The sequence below is a fragment of the Urtica dioica genome, chromosome 9 (assembly GCF_054948205.1).
Source record: "Urtica dioica subsp. dioica isolate 48M chromosome 9, U.dioica_male_clone48M_v1_H2, whole genome shotgun sequence".
Classification (NCBI taxonomy): Eukaryota; Viridiplantae; Streptophyta; class Magnoliopsida; order Rosales; family Urticaceae; genus Urtica; species Urtica dioica.
The window spans coordinates 24,903,788-24,922,624 of NC_142764.1; the positions used below are offsets into that span (position 1 = coordinate 24,903,788).

The window sequence follows — 18,837 nt, forward strand, 5'->3', positions numbered from 1 at the left end:
TGTTTAGAGCCATAAAATCGGTATTTAAGGAATAATTTTTCATTTTTGGCTGTCATAGTCATTTTTCCATAAATATCGGTATTTGATGAATAAAAACGATATTTAAGCTGTTATAGTAATTTTTATACCGAACTTCTCATTTTTCCTTGATATCGGGATATATTGTCGGTATTTTGAACCTTTTTCTCAATTGATGATTTCAGATGAATTCTTTTCAGCATTGAATAGAGCTTTCTCTTATTTATTTTCAAAAATCGGATATCGGAGCAAACCTTTATGGCCATTTCAAGTAGGGATGGCATTTTTACCCGAAACCCGTTAGCCCGTCCGTTACCCGGTCTTAACGGGTCGGGTAATACCCGTTCAAAATGAGTTAACGGGCTAACGGGTATTACCCGTTAGTATTTTAGCGGGTACGGGTCGGGTAGCGAAAATGTTAAACCCGCCCCGTTAACCCGCTAACCCGCCCGTTAATTATTTTTATGGAAAAAAACTAGATATTTTTTTTTAAGAAAACATTAAATTACATCATAATGAGTAGGTTGTTGTTTTGATTCTTATTAAAAATTATTTTTTTTATTTTTTTTAAACGGGTTAACGGGTTAGCGGGTGCTCAATTTTGGCACCCGTCACCCGACGGGTATACCCGTTACCCGCCCCGTTGGGAAAACCGGGTTAACGGGTACGGGTTAACGGGTATTTTAATAGGCGGGTACGGGTACCGGTATTGGTGTACTCGCTAAAACCCGTACCCGTTGCCATTCCTAATTTCAAGCACTACTTTGCCACACACATCAAGCGCACTTTTTTACGCTAACTCCCAAAGAGACCACGTGCCCACTGTGCCCACCGCGTGGTGCATGTGCATTTTGCGCGCCACCCGCCCATGGAGTCATGTTTTGGCTAATTAACTATTTTTAAAGCGTTTTGGACAATTTGGATCTCATTTAAAGGCCCAAATGGCTTCGAAATTAACTGAAATCCTATATAAACGAAGTTAAGCCCAAACAATCACATATTTTTCATTATTTTTAGAAGTTTAGTTTTAGCGTTTGGCTAGTTTAGAGAGATTGGGAGAGAATAATATTTGTAGAAGAAAACCCGTTCCACCACCACCATCACCACCACCAAAATCAACGCTCCACCTATTCTTCGGTGTTCCTAGCAAACGCTTGCTCGTACTTTCCCCTATACCTAGTTGTACGCAGTGTAGTGCTGGAGGGCCACGACCTTTTCCCGAGAGACTCGTCCAGCGTGATTCTCCACGATGGCCTCTTCTCCAAGCGGCGACAGGTTCAAGTTCGTGTTTGACGAATTCAAAATCCACTATATTTACAAAATAAACCTAAACAAAAAAAAATGAAAAAAAGAGAAAATAAATTGAGAGTATTATTATTATTATTATTATTATTATTATTATTATTATTATTATTATTATTATAGGAGATGATGGTCTCCCTCTCACGAAACACGGTCCAATGAACAGTGTTTCGTGATTTTTTTTTAACTTTTTTTTTTTTACCCTAACACAAGTAATGTTTATTTGTACCATTTTTTTTATCAGAAATATAAAAATGTTTTAAAAAAACTTTAAATATATTTTTTTCAAACTTAAATATTTCTGGATATATCTTTATATATTTATTTTTTTATATTAAAATATATTAATTATTCCGCTGTAACGAGCGACATGCTTGTAGATCTATAAAATTTTAGATTTTTGCTGAATTTAAAATGACCACTTGTTTTTACTAGAGGTCAAAAAATCGCTTTAAATTTTCCATATGATATTTTAAAGACCAATTGTAGTTATTGTCAACAGCGAAAAATTGACCAAAGCTGATATTTATGGGAAAGAGAAGTTTGAACGACCAACTGAAACTTCAACAATAATAATGTCTTCCTTGCTGACTTCTCATCTTCTTCGTTTCACTCAACTCAACCACACACAGCAATGACAACCTTTATTTTGTATACCTTAATTTACATTGCATTATTTTCGTAGTCGCTAAAAAATGGATCCTAAGTATAGCGACCTCAGCCCTTTGCTGGCTCCAATATCTCTGGCAGTATTGTTTTTGTTAACATCGAAGTATTGCTGTGCAATTGAGAACATCACTCAGTTCCAGAAACTATATGAAGAAAAAACTCTCGTCTCGCCCGGTCAAGTTTTGGAGTTAGGCTTCTTTAGTCCCAACAAGTCAACAAGAAATGGGTATGTGGGCATTTGGTACAAAAACATATCTCCACAGATTGTCGTATGGGTGCTCAACAGAGAGAACCCAATCAGCATAGCAGATTCCCCGGCGAGTTTAAGGATCACAGCAAATGGGAACTTAGAGCTCGTCGATGGAAACAACAAATCTGTCTGGTCAACCAAACACGGCATTGTATCGAATAGCTCGGTCGCAACGCTCTTGGACAACGGAGACTTGGTTGTCAAGGACGTCGAAACAAACCAGACTTTATGGCAGAGCTTTGATAGGCTCGGCGACACGCTCTTAGGAGGCTCGAGAATAGGGTTTGACTGGAAAACAGGAAAGAACGACGTCTTGTCTTCTTGGAAAAGCGATTCCGATCCAGCGCTCGGAAATTTCAGCGTCGGAGTCTCAACCAAGTTGATGCCAGCGCAGTCCTTCGTATGGAAGGGGACGGCGCCGGAGTGGAGATCCGGGCCGTGGAACGGGAACAAGTTCACCGGAATCCCGGCCATGGACGAGTCGTACGAGAACCCTTTTGATGTCGTCGAACTCTCGGAGCAGAGAACCGCGCATCTCTACTTCAACCCCACCAATCTCTCTGGCATATCCACCAAGTTCTTTATATCACCGGAGGGCGTTTTCAAATGCATAGTGAAAGAACACGACAGCGATTGGATAACAGCTTGGGAGTCTCGGAAGAGTTCCTGCAATGTGTAACGGTTTTTGCAGTAATTTCGGGATGTGCAAGGCATCAGAGACACCGATTTGTAGCTGCTTCAAAGGGTATGCTCCGAAATCGGATCGCGAGTGGAAAGAACAGAACTGGACACAAGGGTGCTTTAGGAGAGCCGAGCTGCCCTGCGAGAGTAACAATAGTAGAGCGAAAAACGATGTCTTTTACGAGATCGAGGGCATAAAGCTTCCTGATTTTTACCAATACTTGTCTATTCCAAAAAGCCCGGACGATTGTCAAAAATATTGTATGACGAATTGTTCTTGCAATGCGTATGCCTATGTCAACGGCATAGGTTATTTGGTATGGCCGGAGGGCATCGTCATCCGGTGGCCAATCTCTGTTTCTCCGCGTCGCTCACGGAGAGCTAGGTATTGAAGTTTATAGGCTTTATGAATAATGTTTCAGTTAGTTACTTAGTGTACAAGTTTCTTCTGTTTTGTTTTCCTTTGTTGAACGACGGGTTTTGGTAGTCGTCTGCGTACGACACGTCGTTTGTTAGTTGTTTAGTTAGCTCATTTAATACGTTGTCGTTTTGTATTAATGAGTTAGTTTTTTCTGGTTTTACTGTATATATACGCTGGTTGTATTTTGAACATTTGAATTAATGAAAAGAATCACAGAAGTATTTTTCATTCGATTCTCTCTTCTTTTCTCTGTTTTGATTCATCGAAGCTCGATTGTAATATGGTATCAGAGCGCTTCTGCGCCTAGGGTTTCCGATCGTTCTTCATCCAGTTATCTCCTCCTCTTTTATTGCCTAGCTCTCTTCGATCTGAATCGATGGATCAGAATCCAGAAATTACCGATTCAGGATCAGCGACGGTCATCGGAGGATCAAGAAGGAGATCAGAGATCGAAGATCCAAGTGGAGCCTTTTACATTCATCATTCTGACTCTCCAGGTATCACTTTGGTTTCTCAGCCATTGAATGGAGACAATTATGTATCGTGGTCTCGATCTATGAAAATAGCCTTGTCGGTCAAGAACAAGCTAGGTTTCATAGACGGAACAATAGCCAAACCAGATGCGACAGACGTGAGTCTCTATACTGCTTGGAATCGAAGCAACAATATCGTTCTCTCTTGGATCCTCAACTCAGTATCCAAAGAAATCTCATCGAGCATTCTTTTTGGAGATTCTGCGTTTAAAGTTTGGAAAGATCTTGAAGAAAGATATCAACAATCAAACGCTCCTCGTATTTTCCAATTAAAGAGAGAATTGATGAATATGCTCCAAGATCAGAAGAGTGTGACCACGTATTTCACAAAACTCAAGGGAGTTTGGGAAGAGTTATGCAATTTTCGACCTAATTGCTCATGCGGAAAATGCACCTGTGGTGGAGTCAAGGATCTCAATGCTTTCTTCCAAAATGAGTATGTGATGCAATTCTTGATGGGATTGAATGAGTCTTTCACTCAAACTCGGGGTCAGGTTCTACTGATGGATCCAATTCCACCAATCAACAAGGTCTTTGCCATGCTCTCTCAAGAAGAGAAACAAAGATCAGTTGGAACTGACTTTCTTGGAAGCTCAGACCAATCCAGCACCATGGCGATGGCTGTGAAAGAAGATCAAAAGCGTGGAATCAAGAAAGACAAACCTACCTGCACTCATTGCAAAATGTTGGGCCACACAGTGGATAAATGCTACAAGCTTCATGGATATCCACCTGGATGGAAGCCAAAAGTCAGGGGCCAGGCAAATGCATCTGAAGGACTGAGTCAAGACCAATCAGGAGCGTCTCAGACTGGAGTCTCAGCTCCCCTGACTGACCAGCAGATTCATCAGATGATCCAACACTTGTCAAGCCAGCTCACCATGACAAAAGGAGGAGGTGAATCAAGTGACATCAATACCATATCCTACAAGACAGGTCTTTCTAACTCTGTATATATGACATATGGTGACATTTTTAGTAATTGTTCCTGGATTATGGACTCAGGGGCCTCTAAACATATATGTGCTAATTCTAGACTGTTTAGATGCTTAAAACCTCTGAAAAACTCTAGTGTCACTTTACCAAATCATACTGTTATCCCTGTCAATCATTATGGTGATGTTGTGTTATCTCATAACCTCACTCTTAGAGAAGTCTTGTATGTGCCAGGATTCAAATTTAATTTGATTTCTGTCAGTGCACTTACAGATGAATCAAGAGTGAAAGTTGTCTTTGCCTATGATGGTTTTGATATACAGGACTACAGGAATTTGAAGACGATTGGGAAGGGTAGGAGACTTGGTGACCTATACATGCTCACTGATGCATCATCAAAGACTTACATCAATAAAGTTTCAGCTCAGATTTGGCATGGAAGATTAGGTCACCTGTCTTACAAGAGGCTTGAGTCTTTAAAAGGCAAACTGGCTTATCACTCGTGTACAGAAAATAAGCCATGTTTCATATGTCCTTTAGCAAAGCAAAAACGCCTCCCTTTCATTTCGAATAATCACTTGTCTGCTAATCCTTTTGACTTGTTACATTGTGATATATGGGGTCCATATTCTGTAACTTCTAGAACAGGTCACAGGTTTTTTCTCACACTTGTAGATGACTGTACTCGTTACTGTTGGACGTTCCTAATGAAAAGCAAGTCAGAAGTTCAGAACATTATTCCACGGTTTTGTACTCTTGTCTCTACTCAATTTGGTGTTTCTATCAAACAATTTCGTTCTGATAATGCTAAAGAACTTGCCTTCACTGATTATTTTTCACAAAATGGGATTATTCACCAATATTCTTGCGTTGAAACCCCTGAGCAAAATTCAGTGGTTGAAAGAAAACATCAGCACTTATTAAATGTATCTCGTGCCTTATTCTTTCAATCACATGTGCCTATTATTTTCTGGTCTGACTGTGTGCTTGCTGCGACCTATATAATCAATAGGACACCTACTCCTCTCTTACAACATAGGTCTCCTTTTGAGGCTTTGTTTCAGAAAGATGTTGACTATCAGTTTATGAGAGTTTTTGGTTCTCTTGCCTTTGCCAGTACTTTGAAGGCTCACAGGACTAAATTTCAACCACGAGCTAGACAATGTGTCTTTGTTGGTTATAGTCCAGGGATCAAGGGATACAAACTCTATGATATCAACACCAAAGATATTTTTGTTTCAAGAAATGTGGTTTTCCATGAAAACTATTTTCCTTTCCAATATATGGCTGCTAATCATCCTGCTGCAGATCCTTTTGAAAATATAGTTTTACCAAGATCACACCATCATGTGGACTCTGAGGATGTTGAGTATCAAGTTCAACAGCCTACAAGCCAAGCTCCACCACATGATGTGCATGATCAAGACACTCAAGGTGCTCATCAAGATGAGCACAGAGATTCTCATATCCTGAGACGATCATCTAGGACTGTTCAGCCTCCACTTTACTTGCAAGATTATCACTGCAATCTTTTGGGAGACATGCCAGGTCCAAGTTTTCAATCTAAACATACTATTGAAAAAGTCATGAATTATGGACGGTTATCTACCTCTTTTAAGCATTTTGTTTTATCTGTCTCAGCTCACTATACTCCTAACTATTACCATCAAGCGGTCAAGCATGAAGAATGGAGATCAGCTATGGCAGAGGAATTAGATGCAATGGAGGCTAACAAGACCTGGTCTATTGTACCTCTTCCGGATCATGCCAAAGCTATAGGGTGTCGATGGATATACACCAACAAGCTAAATGCAGATGGCTCTCTTGCTAGACATAAAGCAAGATTAGTCGCCAAGGGATACACACAGAAGGAAGGGGTTGATTACATTGATACGTTCTCACCAGTGGCGAAGTTGGTGACAGTCAAACTTCTCTTGGCTTTATGTGCTTCACAGCATTGGCAAATGGCACAATTGGACATTCAAAATGCTTTTCTGAATGGAGAGCTTATTGAAGAGGTTTTCATGGATGTGCCATTGGGAGTGCAACCTCAGGGGGTGCAAAATACTGGTAAAAGGAAGCTTGTCTGCAAGCTGCACAAATCCATATATGGATTGAAGCAAGCCTCAAGACAATGGAATATAAAGTTCACGGAGGAGATCGTTCGAGGGGGTTTTCAACAATCCAAGTCTGACTACAGCCTTTTCACAAGGGGTCAAGGGATTACGTTTGTGGCTATTCTCTTGTACGTGGACAATATCATAGTTGCTGGTCCAAGTACAACTATGATTGATGAAGTCAAGCTGTTTTTGAAGTCTAAGTTCAAGCTGCGTGATCTAGGACAATTGAGATATTTCTTGGGATTGGAAATTGCCTATTCAAGAACTGGGATCACTGTGAACCAAAGACATTATGCATTGCAGCTTCTTGAAGATTTTGGTTTTCTGGAGTCAAAACCTGTCTACACGCCTATGAAGCCGAGGATTACATTGTCAGCTACTGATGGTGAACTGTTGGACGATGTCACTCATTACAGACGTCTCATTGGAAGACTGTTATACCTAACCATCACCAGACCGGATATTACCTTTGCTGTGCATGCGTTGAGCCAATTTCTTCAGTCTCCGCGTGATATCCATCTCCAAGCTGTTCATCACTTGTTGAGATACATCAAAGGACAACCCGGGTTAGGTCTTCATTTTTCTTCTTCGTCTTCAACAAATATACGAGCTTTCTCAGACGCAGATTGGGGGACTTGTCCTGATACTAGACGTTCTATTACTGGATATTGTGTCTTCTTGGGAGAGGCACTTATAGCTTGGAAGTCTAAGAAGCAAACCACGGTTGCTCGGTCTTCAGCAGAGGCAGAATATAGGGCTATGGCGGCTACTACTTCTGAAGTTATATGGTTGCAACAGCTGTTACAGGATTTTGGTATTTCTTCTTCAGCTGTATCTGTTCTGTTTTGTGACAACCAGGCAGCGTCTCAAATTGCTTCGAATCCTTCCTTTCATGAGAGGACAAAGCATATCGAGATTGATTTGCATTTTGTCCGGGATCATGTCAGGAAAGGTACTCTGAAGCTCTTACCGATCAGAACTCAAGATCAACTGGCTGATCGATCAACAGGCTGATCTTTTCACTAAGCCCTTACCTTCACCTGCGTTGAAGCATCTGTTATCCAAGATGAACTTCTTAGATCTTTTCAGTTCATCTTGAGGGGGTGTATTGAAGTTTATAGGCTTTATGAATAATGTTTCAGTTAGTTACTTAGTGTACAAGTTTCTTCTGTTTTGTTTTCCTTTGTTGAACGACGGGTTTTGGTAGTCGTCTGCGTACGACACGTCGTTTGTTAGTTGTTTAGTTAGCTCATTTAATACGTTGTCGTTTTGTATTAATGAGTTAGTTTTTTCTGGTTTTACTGTATATATACGCTGGTTGTATTTTGAACATTTGAATTAATGAAAAGAATCACAGAAGTATTTTTCATTCGATTCTCTCTTCTTTTCTCTGTTTTGATTCATCGAAGCTCGATTGTAATACTAGGTAAGTGTAATGTTCGACTTCATAAAATTTTGTAAATCACTTTGCATTATTAACTTTTATAATTAGCTTTTTCGTGTAATTTCCCAGGCAGAAGAAAAATCGACAAAAAATCGATCATCACCAGCCTTGCAACGATTTCAATCGTTGGGAGTTTATGTGTCTTTCTAGTGATCTGTTTGTGTAGGAGAGGTGCGAATCGAAAGAGTAAGTAACTAAGTTTATGAAAGTAATTAGTCTAATTGCTTTCCTTTTTCTATTGTCTTGCTTGATAATCAGGAGAAGTCGATTCAATCACTCAGAAGTCCAAAATCGTCAAGAAAAGCAGAAAATATAGATCAAATACTCAATTTACAGAGCAAGACTATGAGCCAGACTTTCGTATATTTGGCTACTAGAGCCTTTTGGCCGCTACGGATAATTTCAGCTTTAGCAGCAAACTTGGTGAAGGAGGATTTGGTCCTGTCTATAAGGTATATAATTGTAAGCTGTTTCAAGGAATTTATTTCTAATAAGCCCAAAAATATTCTCGTAATGGCTAAAAATTGCGAGGGCTGATTTACAGGGAAAACTGCAAGACGGTACAGAAATAGCAGTTAAACGACTGTCAAGCAGTTCGGGACAAGGCAAGAGAGAGTTTCAGAACGAGATGGTATTAGTTTCCAAACTCCAACACAGAAACCTTGTCAGGCTTCTCGGTTTCTGCACTGAGAACCACGAGAAGTTACTCGTTTACGAGTACATGCCAAACAAAAGCTTGGATTATTTTATCTTTGGTAAGTGTTATTCCCTGTGTTAGCATAAGCTATAAATAATTTTTTTTACGATTATCCCGTCCTAAGAAATCTCTTGTTATTTCAATGATTTAGATTCACAAAGTGAGCAACTTGATTGGACAAAGCGCTTCAACATCATTTTCGGCATCGCAAGGGGTCTTCTATATCTCCACCGCGATTCCTTTGTTAGGGTAGTACACCGAGACCTCAAGGCGAGCAATGTTCTCCTTGACAAAAAGATGAATCCAAAGATATCGGACTTTGGACTCGCTAAGATTTTCGAGGAGACGCACGATGTTGCCAATACCCAAAGGGTGGTCGGAACACTGTAAGCCCTTTTCCTCATTTCATTAAGCATTCTAAGTTCCCAAACCTTCTAATCCCGGCGTCTCACAGTATGTTTGTGATCAAGCGCAGTGGTTACATGTCCCCATAGTATGCCATGGGCGGGATTTTCTCCGAAAAATCAGACGTGTATAGCTTCAGGATCTTGATGTTAGAGATTATCAGCGGTCGGAAGAACACCAGCCACAAATTCTATGACGAACACTTTAGCCTCGTTGGTTACGTGAGTTATAACTCTTTCCCTCTCTGATCCCAATTTCTTTGAAATTGTATGATATTGATTCCTATGTCAGGCTTGGGAGTTTTGGAGTGAAGGAAAGGAAGGAGAAATGGTGGACAAAGCACTGGAAAATGCTTACTCTTCAGAGGAAGCAATGAGATGCGTACACGTGGGACTTCTTTGCGTACAAGACCAGGCCTCAGACAGGCCAACAATGCCGGGAATAGTGTCGATGTTGATGAACGAGACGGATCGTAAGCGGCCCAAAGAGCCTCTTTTCACTTTCCAAAGGACACGACCCCAAGTTCGAAAACATAACGACACCCAAGGCTCTGCCAATGAGGCCACAATGTCAATGCTTGAAGCTCGACAATGGAAGCTTCAAAATCTGGGTAGTGACCTACAAGAGTTCAGGTAGACAACATAGTGATTATTAGACGGACAGTAAGTTCACTCTGTACAATAAACGAGCACAGAAGAACAAACAGACTCACCGGATTGTATTTGGTGCAGAAACTCCGACGCCCAAATTAGTGAGATATATTTTATTAGGTTTTCTAGTGCAGTGATAATTGTGGTAGTAGAGTTAGAATGTAGTTTTCTTTACCTTCAACGCATCAACGATGGTGCCTTTATTTGCCGTTTGATTTTCGGTGGCAAACTGGTAAATATTCATTAGTTGTTACCTGACGTGTACAGACTATTGGTCTGCGTTTTTTTTATCTTGTATCAGTACTAGTATTGTTTAATGTAATAGCTAGTAGAGAAAAAGAGAAGTCTGATTAGAAAGATGCAAAGTTTTTGAAAAAAAAAAAACTTGAGCAGAGAATCAGAGGAAGACGAAAAGAAGAGAACGTGTTGTAAATGAAGTCTTTGTTTCAAAAGACGTGAAATTGGATAAAACACTGGATTTCACTTCCGGTTAAATATTTTCTTTTGTTCTTCTGGGTTGTGCCTATTACTTGTTTGTTGAAATGACTCAAAGAAAAGTTTTTACTTTCAACAGTTTGTGTGGACATCTCTTTGATTCCGATCTGCTTGAGATTGATGTTATTATTATTTATTTAAGCTTTGAATATTATGTCGTAGAGACAGACTTACGACTATGTTTTATCTTCCCATTTGGACTTGATTTTACAGACCTATCTTTGCTTTGGTCAAGTTATATTTATTACTTCATTCTTACGTTAACACTTGGTACATATGCTCGGTAATTAATGACTTATCATCTTGAGTTGTATATATATATATATATATATATCGAGTCTTCTAATACAGACAAGTCGTCAAAGTGTTAATAAATACATTATTAATGAGCGTTAATTCGTTGTCACGGTATCAACCATACAAAAATATGGTTGCTAATTTCAGGAAAGCGAAGTGTGAACAGCAAGCTCAAACGTTCAAACTTGATATCTTGTTCGCTCACTTCACATCTTTTAGACCGCACTGAAATATGTGTTTTTTTTCCCAATCATTCATTCTAGAAACATAATTCTAAGAAAATGACCTCAAAGTACTCAATACAGTATCTCTCGTCTTGCTGTTCTTGTTATCATCTGAGTATTGCTGTGCAGCTGAAAACATTACTCGGTCCCAGACACTGTCTCAAGAAAAAACTCTAATCTCGCCAGGTAAGATTTTCGAATTAGGCTTCTTTGCTCCGAATAATTCAGGAAGTAATCGATATGTGGGAATCTGGTACAAGAACATATCTCCACAGATTATAGTTTGGGTACTAAACAGAGAAAGACCAGTCGGCGTAGCAGATTCTTCAGCGAGTTTACGGATCGGTGAAAACGGAAATTTAGAGCTGGTCGATGGAAACAACAAATCCGTCTGGTCAACCAGCCCTCATGTTAGGTCAAAAAGATCTGTGGCAACACTCTCGGACGATGGAAACTTGGTTCTCAAGGATGTCGAAACAGACAAGACTTTATGGCAGAGTTTCGATAGGCTCGGAGACACGCTCTTACCAGGCTCGGTAATAGGCTTCGACGAGAAAACAGGAAAGAACGACGTACTGACTTCTTGGAAAAGCGATTCTGACCCAACGCTCGGGAATTTCAGCGTAGGAGTCTCGACCAAGGTTATGCCGGCGCAGGTCTTTATATGGGACGGGACAAGGGCCCACTATAGATCCGGACCGTGGGACGTGATCAAGTCATATCAGAACCCTTTAGATCTCACTGAAATCGCGGAGCAGAGAACCGCGCACCTCCGCTTAAACCCCGACAGGGTCTCCAATACTAACACAAAGCTCTTCATATCGCCGCAAGGCATTTTAAAAATAGCGTTGAAAGAAGAAGGCCTTGATTGGAGGACAATTTGGGAGTCTCGAAACAGTTTGTGCGATGTGTACGGTTTTTGCGGTAATTTTGGGGTGTGCAAGGCATCTGAGTCTCCGGTTTGTAGCTGCTTCAAAGGGTATGCTCCGAAATCGGATCTCGAGTGGAAAGAGCAGAATTGGACTCAAGGGTGCTTTAGGAGAGCCCCGCTGGTCTGTGAGAGGAACAACAGTAGAGGGAAAAGCGATGGCTTTTTAGAGCTCACAAGTACAAAGCTTCCTGATTTTTACCAATACTTGACTCTTCCGAGAAATACGACCGATTGTCAGAAATCGTGCTTAGAAAATTGTTCTTGCAGTGCTTATGCTTATGTCAATCGAGTAGGGTGCTTTGTATGGTGAGATAGCATGCTTGATGTCCAGAAATTTTCGTCCGGTGGCGAATCTCTATTTATCCGCCTCGCTCATGGAGAGCTAGGTGAGTGTAATCTTTAGCTTGTGAAAAATTTGTAAATCGCTTCACACTTTTTTTTTTTTTTTTTTAGTTGGCCATTTCTTTTCATTTTGCAGGCCGAGGGAAAAGCAACAGAAAGGAAATCACAGCCTACCTTGCAACGATATCATGTGTTGTGAGTTTATTATGTGTCTTTCCAGTGATCTATTTGTGCAGGAGAGACACTTATCAAAAGAGTAAGCAACTATTTAGTTACTCTTTCGATTTGTGCGTCGCCTGCACAATTATCCCTTTAATTATATTTGTTAAGGATCGCCCATTATTAACATTAATAGAGGTGAAACGTGTATAAGGTCGTCTGTTACGCCAGCTATTGTTGATCGGTTTTGAGATGATGATGATACCATATGATAATGAATACTGATATCCCTGTTTAACAAATCACAACTTCTCAACCATTATGTACTACTTCACTTGTCCTTTGAGCTAAGTCTGTTTATTCTTTTTCTTGCTCCAGAATCAGAAATCGAGCCAATCACAGAGAAGACCAAAGCTGTCAAGAGTAGCAGCACTTTTACAGAGCTAAACTACCACCAGGAGTTTCCTATTTTCAGTTACGAGAGCCTTTTGGTAGCTACTGATAACTTCAGCTTTAACAGAAAAATTGGTCAGGGAGGATTCGGCACTATCTATAAGGTAAATGATTGTAAGGTGTTCCACGATAGGAAAACAAAAAAAACCTTTCGAATAACATCTAAATTATTTTTAGAGTGATTGAAATTTTCACGAGTCGATTTTCAGGGAAAACTAAAAGACGGAACAGAGATAGCGGTTAAGAGACTGTCTAGCAGCTCGGGACAAGGCACGAAAGAGTTTCAGAACGAGTTGGTATTAGTTTCCAAACTCCAACACAGAAATCTTGTCAGGATTCTTGGTTTCTGCACCGAAAACGTCGAGAAGTTACTCATTTACGAGTACGTGGCCAACAAAAGCCTGGACAATTTTATTTTTGGTCTGTCACCCCATGAGCTAACATGAATTACCAATAATTTCTCCTGGTTAATTATCGTGCTCAAGAAATCGCTTATTTTCATTGATTAGATTCACAAAAAAGTAAGAAACTGGACTGGACCACGCGCTTCAACATTATAATCGGCATTGCAAGGGGTCTCGTATATCTCCACCGCGATTCTTTTTTAAGGGTAATCCACCGAGATCTCAAGGCCAGCAATGTTCTCCTTGACGACAAGATGAATCCAAAGATATCAGACTTTGGACTAGCTAAGATTTTTGAAGAGACATTCGATGTTGCCAATACTCAAAGGGTTGTTGGAACGCTGTAAGTATTTTCCTTCTTCTTTTAACTACACATTTGAGCTGTCAAACTTTTGAAGCCTCGCATCTCTAATGAGTACGTGTGTGATCAAATGCAGTGGCTACATGTCTCCTGAGTATGCCATGGGCGGGATTTTTTCCGAAAAATCAGACGTGTATAGCTTCGGGATCTTGATGTTAGAAATTCTCAGCGGCCGGAATAACACGAGCTTCAATTTCTATGAAAAACACTTTAGCCTCGTCGGTTTTGTGAGTTATATAACTGATTTCCTAGCTAATTCCATTTTTTTTTATATTCTATAAAATTGTACCCTTGTGTCAGGCTTGGGAGTTGTGGAGTGAAGGAAGGGATGTAGAAATGGTGGACAAAGCGCTAGAAAATGGTTACTCTTCAGAGGAAGCAATGAGATGCGTACACGTGGGGCTTCTTTGCGTACAAGACCAGGCCTCAGACAGGCCAACAATGCCGGGAATAGTGTCGATGCTGATGAACGAGTCGGATCGTCCTCGGCCAAAAGAGCCTCTTTTCACTTTCGAAAGGCGAAAACCCCAACCTCGGCAACACAATGACACCCAAGGCTCTGCCAACGAGGTCACCGTGTCGATTCTTGATGGTCGATAATGAGAGGACTATTCCAAGAAATCAAGTTTATGATCACACAGTCACACTATGATCCATCACCCGCCGAAAAATACACAGAATCACTCTCTCATCGGCGATACAATGACCAATGTTAGTCTTTAGTACTAGTCTATAGTACATAATACAGATGTTAATTATTTAATACAGTTATATAAGCAATACCATCTGAATTCACCAAATTACAGTATTATAAGATTCTCCCAAATAATGTTCTTCTCCTTGATCTCTGAACGTGATCTCCCAAATAATGTTCTTGTTTGTTATCGTCCGGTGTACGTTTAAATGCCAGAGTGTCATCGCCTAATCACACATGATATTCGGCAGAGCTTCAAATTGTGTTTCATAGAGCAAGTGAAGGATTCTAATCACTGAACTTTTTCTTTGGTACTATTTACTTGCAGATCATATTCCGGGGCGTTGAGCTCCTCTAACTATTCCATATGTACTAAATTAACCTTGGTTTTAATTCACCTTGTCACAGTATTTGGACAACGAAAAACTGGGTTCCCACAAAATTACACATAAATAATGTAAAATATAATATAAAAAACCAGAGAGAAAACAACAAATAAATGAATTGATCTTGTACAAACTTCCACCCTCACACTCACCCACACACAAAACCACTGGTGTATAAACAATCTTCTAAATGGACAAAGAATAAATAATGAACCAATTTCATTGCCTAGCAGTGACATTGGCAAAAAAAAAAGAGACTAAAAAACCATCACAAGCGCTAAAACCGCGATCATAACCCGAATCCAAACTCCTTTTCCCAAAGCGAGTCTCACCACACCTTAAACCCAAAAAAAATAAAAAATAAATCATCTAAAAAGAAGGTTAATAAAGTTATGAATTACAAGTATTAACAAATAAAGAACTAACCTCGACTAGCATCGGCGGAAACGTTGAAGTAAAACCGGTAATCATGGTACCACATGGAACAACTCAGCCCGTAAACCTCCCATCCGCGCTTGTTCCAAACGGTGGTCTTGAAATCGGCGAGCTGAGAGTGAAGGCACTTCCCACACTCGACTCTCCCGATATCTCTGTTGCACTGTGCCATCCCGAACCTCTTCCCGGCGGGCCCCACATCGACCTCCTTGGCCTCGAACATCAGGGCCCGCTTCGGGGCCGTGATGGCGAGCCCGGCCATGAGCTCTAAGCCCTTCGAGACCACCGAAAGGTCGTCAAAGTCGGTCTCGTTGGTCCTCGACACCGACGTCTTGTCCATCGTCCCGAGGAAGTCCTCGTCCGAGTATCTGAGGAAGCACCACCGCAGCCACACCGAGACGTCCCTGCTCCTCGGGCACTTCTCCGCGGCCGTTTTCACGGATTCCTCGGCGCACCTCGAGCAATCGACGGCCGAGATGTCTCCCCGGCACTGGACAAGGCCGTACAGCCTGATCACCTCGTGGTCTTTGTGCCCCGTTTCCGACTCGTGGAAGCCTCGCTTGAGCGGCGCGTTGGCGATCAGCGAGCCCAACAGGCTTCGGAGGCTGGCTTGGAATGACGTGTCGATCGATGATTCGTTGTTGTTCTCGTCCGGGCAGTTGAACCAGGTTTCCATGTTTGTGTCTCCACTGCAAACATCGCTGAGGATTAGTAATAAAATGATGGGAAAATGAGAAACTCTCATCTCCTTTTTTTCTTTTTTAGAGAAGGGTGGTTATGGTTTGATAAAAAAGAGTTTGATTGGAGTTGCAATGGAGGGAAATTAATTATTGCAACTTGGAATACTGGTTTGAAAAGAAAAAAAAACAATTTATGTCCAAGTCAACTTTTACTTTAAGGAGAATAAAATGTTTTTAATTTCAAGTTGAGTTCAAAGTCAAAAGATATGGACCAAGCAACTAGTTTAGTTGGGATAAGAAGTAGTAAAGATCAATTTACTTGAGAAAAAAACAATTAAATTAATGGTTAATGATAATATAGATTTCGTACGGATTATGCTAAAGAGACAGGTTAGTATTAATTAATTGATGGAGCAAAGACGTTGAATATAAAATTAATGGTAACAACACCTGATAACGATGAAAGAGTAAAGCGTATTGTTGTATGACTTAATTATTCACTAATTAGTCATACATCCACTTAGATATATATAATAGATATAAAAAAAATTATAAATCTAAAAGTCAACTTCTCATGTTTTAGCGGGAGAATTGACACCAAAGTAGTAAATTACTATTGGCTCTTATAAATTATGATATGTATGCCATTTTTTTTTTCGTGCGCGTCTCTTTACGGATAGATTTTTTCTTTTTTAAGTACGCTTTACAGATAGATGAATACGAGACAAACTGCTTTTTTTTTTAGATTAGCCTTTTTTTTGGCTGAAAGACAAGAGAAGATAAATGGATCTTGGAAGGGTCAAGAACAAGTCTCTTGAGGAAGGAAAAATAAATAAAGGTTGCAATGGAATGGTATGTTTGTGAAAGAGGAAACATTTAATTGCTTAGATATAAAGATGGACCTCCATCCTCATTTTTTTTTTTTTTTTGCTCCAAAAGAAACTCCTCCATCCTCAATTGGTTCACATGCCAGGGGGTCCATCCAAAATTTTCCATAAATACTTATTTTTAATATTTCTGTAACATTAATTACAGCACAACTCCCTCTAACTTGTAAATTTTACTTAGTTTTCAAATTAATATTCACTAACCGAATAGCCTAATAAAAAACTAGTGGCATAAACTACAGCAAAGGGTTTAGGATAAATTCCCTATAAAATCAGGTTTTAGGATAATTACTTTCTAACCTTATTCAAGAAGAATTATATCGAATGTAATTTAATTCAGGTTGAAATTATTTAATGTACGTATTATACTAACACATACTACAAAACAAAACCTAAAGTTTGCTAGGTTTTCGTCAATATTATCTTCCATCTATCGTCAACGAGTCTGAAAAGGAAACACGGGTTAAGACGAAGGTCTAAAGCAATGAAATAATAAAAAATACATTAAAAAAAAGGTTCATTAAAAAAATAGTCAGTTTAAACGTTTGACATTGTTAAATAGTCAATGTTTGATAAATCTTAAATAAATAACCATTTTTAGAAGTAAATCTTAGGTAAATAATCATTTCATATACTTATAAGAATGTCAAACGTTTAAGTTGGCTATTTTTCTAATTTTCCTCATAATAAGAATGAAAAGCGAAGTATTTAAAAAATATATTTTGAAAGTGAAAATATCAATGTAATTTAGATGATCACAATTTTACTTTTTTAGATGTTCATAGAATTTTTTTTAAAAGTTGTTTAGTTTTTTGGTCTTCATCTAACTTTTTTTTTACTGCTTATAATTTCATTTATAAGAAAAATAACTACTTCCACTTTGATTTAAAAAAAAAAAAAGAAAAAAAAAAAGAGATATTTTATCACATAGTCAATTTTATAGCTCCACTTCTCAAAATGCTCATTTTTAACTTCTTTTAAAAACACTCTTTTTAAGGTTTCAGATGATTTTCCATTATTTTTAATAAAACTATAAACAACTAAAGAAAACTTAAATGAAGCTAAACAAGATAAAAAAAAATAGAATTTTTTAACTCACTAGGCCACATCAAACGTGATGATTTTGTTTTAGTCAACGTTTTAAAAAGTTTAGAAAGATAGCCAACACAGATACGTGGCATATGATTCAACATGTAAGTTTCTCAATTATGCCTTTCCTGAGTTTGTGATCGGTATAAACAATAATTCAAATTTAAATATTTTTTAATTATCAATTAATATTAATTGATTTGAAAACCATTTGATAGAAAGTAGTTATTGATACTTAGTTATTGCTCTCTCTCTCTCTCTCTCTCTCTCTCTCTCTCTCTCTCTCTCTCTCTCTCGTTTGATGTTGTCAGGCTGAATAAGAACTATTGAGAATGAATTATTTTTTATTTCCAATAGTCACTAATGTTGTTGCTATGCAGTTTGACTTTGTCATTCTTTTTAAATTGTTTTTTTTTTCGCAGAGAGTAGCATGGACTGTAGTTGCGTTGTTAATGATCATCAACGAGTACTGGTTGTTAGATTTCATTAATAATCTATGTAATTCGTCAACATGCTGGTTGTTTAGATCTGTTCATTATTAGCATTTTTGCAAGTCATGAGTTGAATTGGATTATATCTTTAATATTTAGATAATTAAACTATAATTTAATTAAGGGTAATCATTCCGCTATATATATAGTTTCATCTTTATGATTGTTGTATTTTCATCTCTAAGCTGTTTTGGAGCATTTTGGTCTTTATCCTTTTAATTTAGTAGTATTTTGGTTATTTTAGAAATATTTTTTAATTTAAATTCAACACCTAAATAACTTAAAATATAGTTACAAACTAAAACAACTTATTTTTAATTTTTAAAAGTATCATTAACATAAGAATGCTCTAAAATCTAAAAATGTTCATCTTTTTAATTTTA

At 38.8% G+C, this 18,837-nt stretch overlaps 3 protein-coding genes and 2 pseudogenes across 3 annotated transcripts; 4 read left to right on the forward strand and 1 right to left on the reverse strand.

Annotated features, from left to right (window-relative positions):
- Positions 1–2,015: 2,015 nt before the first annotated feature.
- On the forward strand, positions 2,016–2,918 carry LOC149386108 (G-type lectin S-receptor-like serine/threonine-protein kinase At1g61550 pseudogene; annotated as a pseudogene).
- Positions 2,919–3,717: 799 nt separating this feature from the next.
- LOC149386109 (uncharacterized) lies at positions 3,718–5,168 on the forward strand. Its single transcript, XM_089626470.1, has 2 exons — positions 3,718–4,810; positions 5,134–5,168. The coding sequence occupies exons 1-2, from the start codon at positions 3,718–3,720 to the stop codon at positions 5,166–5,168; spliced, it is 1,128 nt and encodes a 375-aa protein (XP_089482596.1).
- Positions 5,169–11,048: 5,880 nt separating this feature from the next.
- Positions 11,049–12,383, forward strand: LOC149386110 (G-type lectin S-receptor-like serine/threonine-protein kinase At1g61370 pseudogene; annotated as a pseudogene).
- LOC149386111 (G-type lectin S-receptor-like serine/threonine-protein kinase At1g61370) lies at positions 11,779–14,633 on the forward strand. Its single transcript, XM_089627538.1, has 7 exons — positions 11,779–12,459; positions 12,552–12,671; positions 12,953–13,131; positions 13,237–13,447; positions 13,537–13,774; positions 13,869–14,019; positions 14,093–14,633. The coding sequence occupies exons 1-7, from the start codon at positions 12,390–12,392 to the stop codon at positions 14,390–14,392; spliced, it is 1,269 nt and encodes a 422-aa protein (XP_089483664.1). The 5' UTR covers positions 11,779–12,389; the 3' UTR covers positions 14,393–14,633.
- Positions 14,634–14,674: 41 nt separating this feature from the next.
- On the reverse strand, positions 14,675–16,113 carry LOC149386112 (cysteine-rich repeat secretory protein 55-like). The gene is made up of 2 exons (XM_089627539.1): positions 15,299–16,113; positions 14,675–15,209 (listed from the first exon to the last, which is right to left on the reverse strand). Exons 1-2 carry the CDS (start codon positions 16,050–16,052, stop codon positions 15,130–15,132), a joined length of 834 nt encoding a protein of 277 aa, XP_089483665.1. The 5' UTR covers positions 16,053–16,113; the 3' UTR covers positions 14,675–15,129.
- Between the last annotated feature and the right edge of the window lie 2,724 nt (positions 16,114–18,837).

What these genes read in the sequence shown, in the direction of transcription:
- LOC149386109 (XM_089626470.1), top strand. Translation starts at nt 3,718, where the DNA reads ATGGATCAGAATCCAGAAATTACCGATTCAGGATCAGCGACGGTCATC. An exon ending in TACCATATCCTACAAGACAG is followed by an intron (nt 4,811 to 5,133) that starts GTCTTTCTAACT and finishes TTTGATATACAG; the next exon opens with GACTACAGGAATTTGAAGAC.
- LOC149386111 (XM_089627538.1), top strand. Translation starts at nt 12,390, where the DNA reads ATGCTTGATGTCCAGAAATTTTCGTCCGGTGGCGAATCTCTATTTATC. An exon ending in GAGAGACACTTATCAAAAGA is followed by an intron (nt 12,672 to 12,952) that starts GTAAGCAACTAT and finishes TTCTTGCTCCAG; the next exon opens with AATCAGAAATCGAGCCAATC. An exon ending in ACTTTAGCCTCGTCGGTTTT is followed by an intron (nt 14,020 to 14,092) that starts GTGAGTTATATA and finishes CCCTTGTGTCAG; the next exon opens with GCTTGGGAGTTGTGGAGTGA.
- LOC149386112 (XM_089627539.1), bottom strand. Translation starts at nt 16,052, where the DNA reads ATGAGAGTTTCTCATTTTCCCATCATTTTATTACTAATCCTCAGCGAT. An exon ending in TTCCGCCGATGCTAGTCGAG is followed by an intron (nt 15,210 to 15,298) that starts GTTAGTTCTTTA and finishes TTTGGGTTTAAG; the next exon opens with GTGTGGTGAGACTCGCTTTG.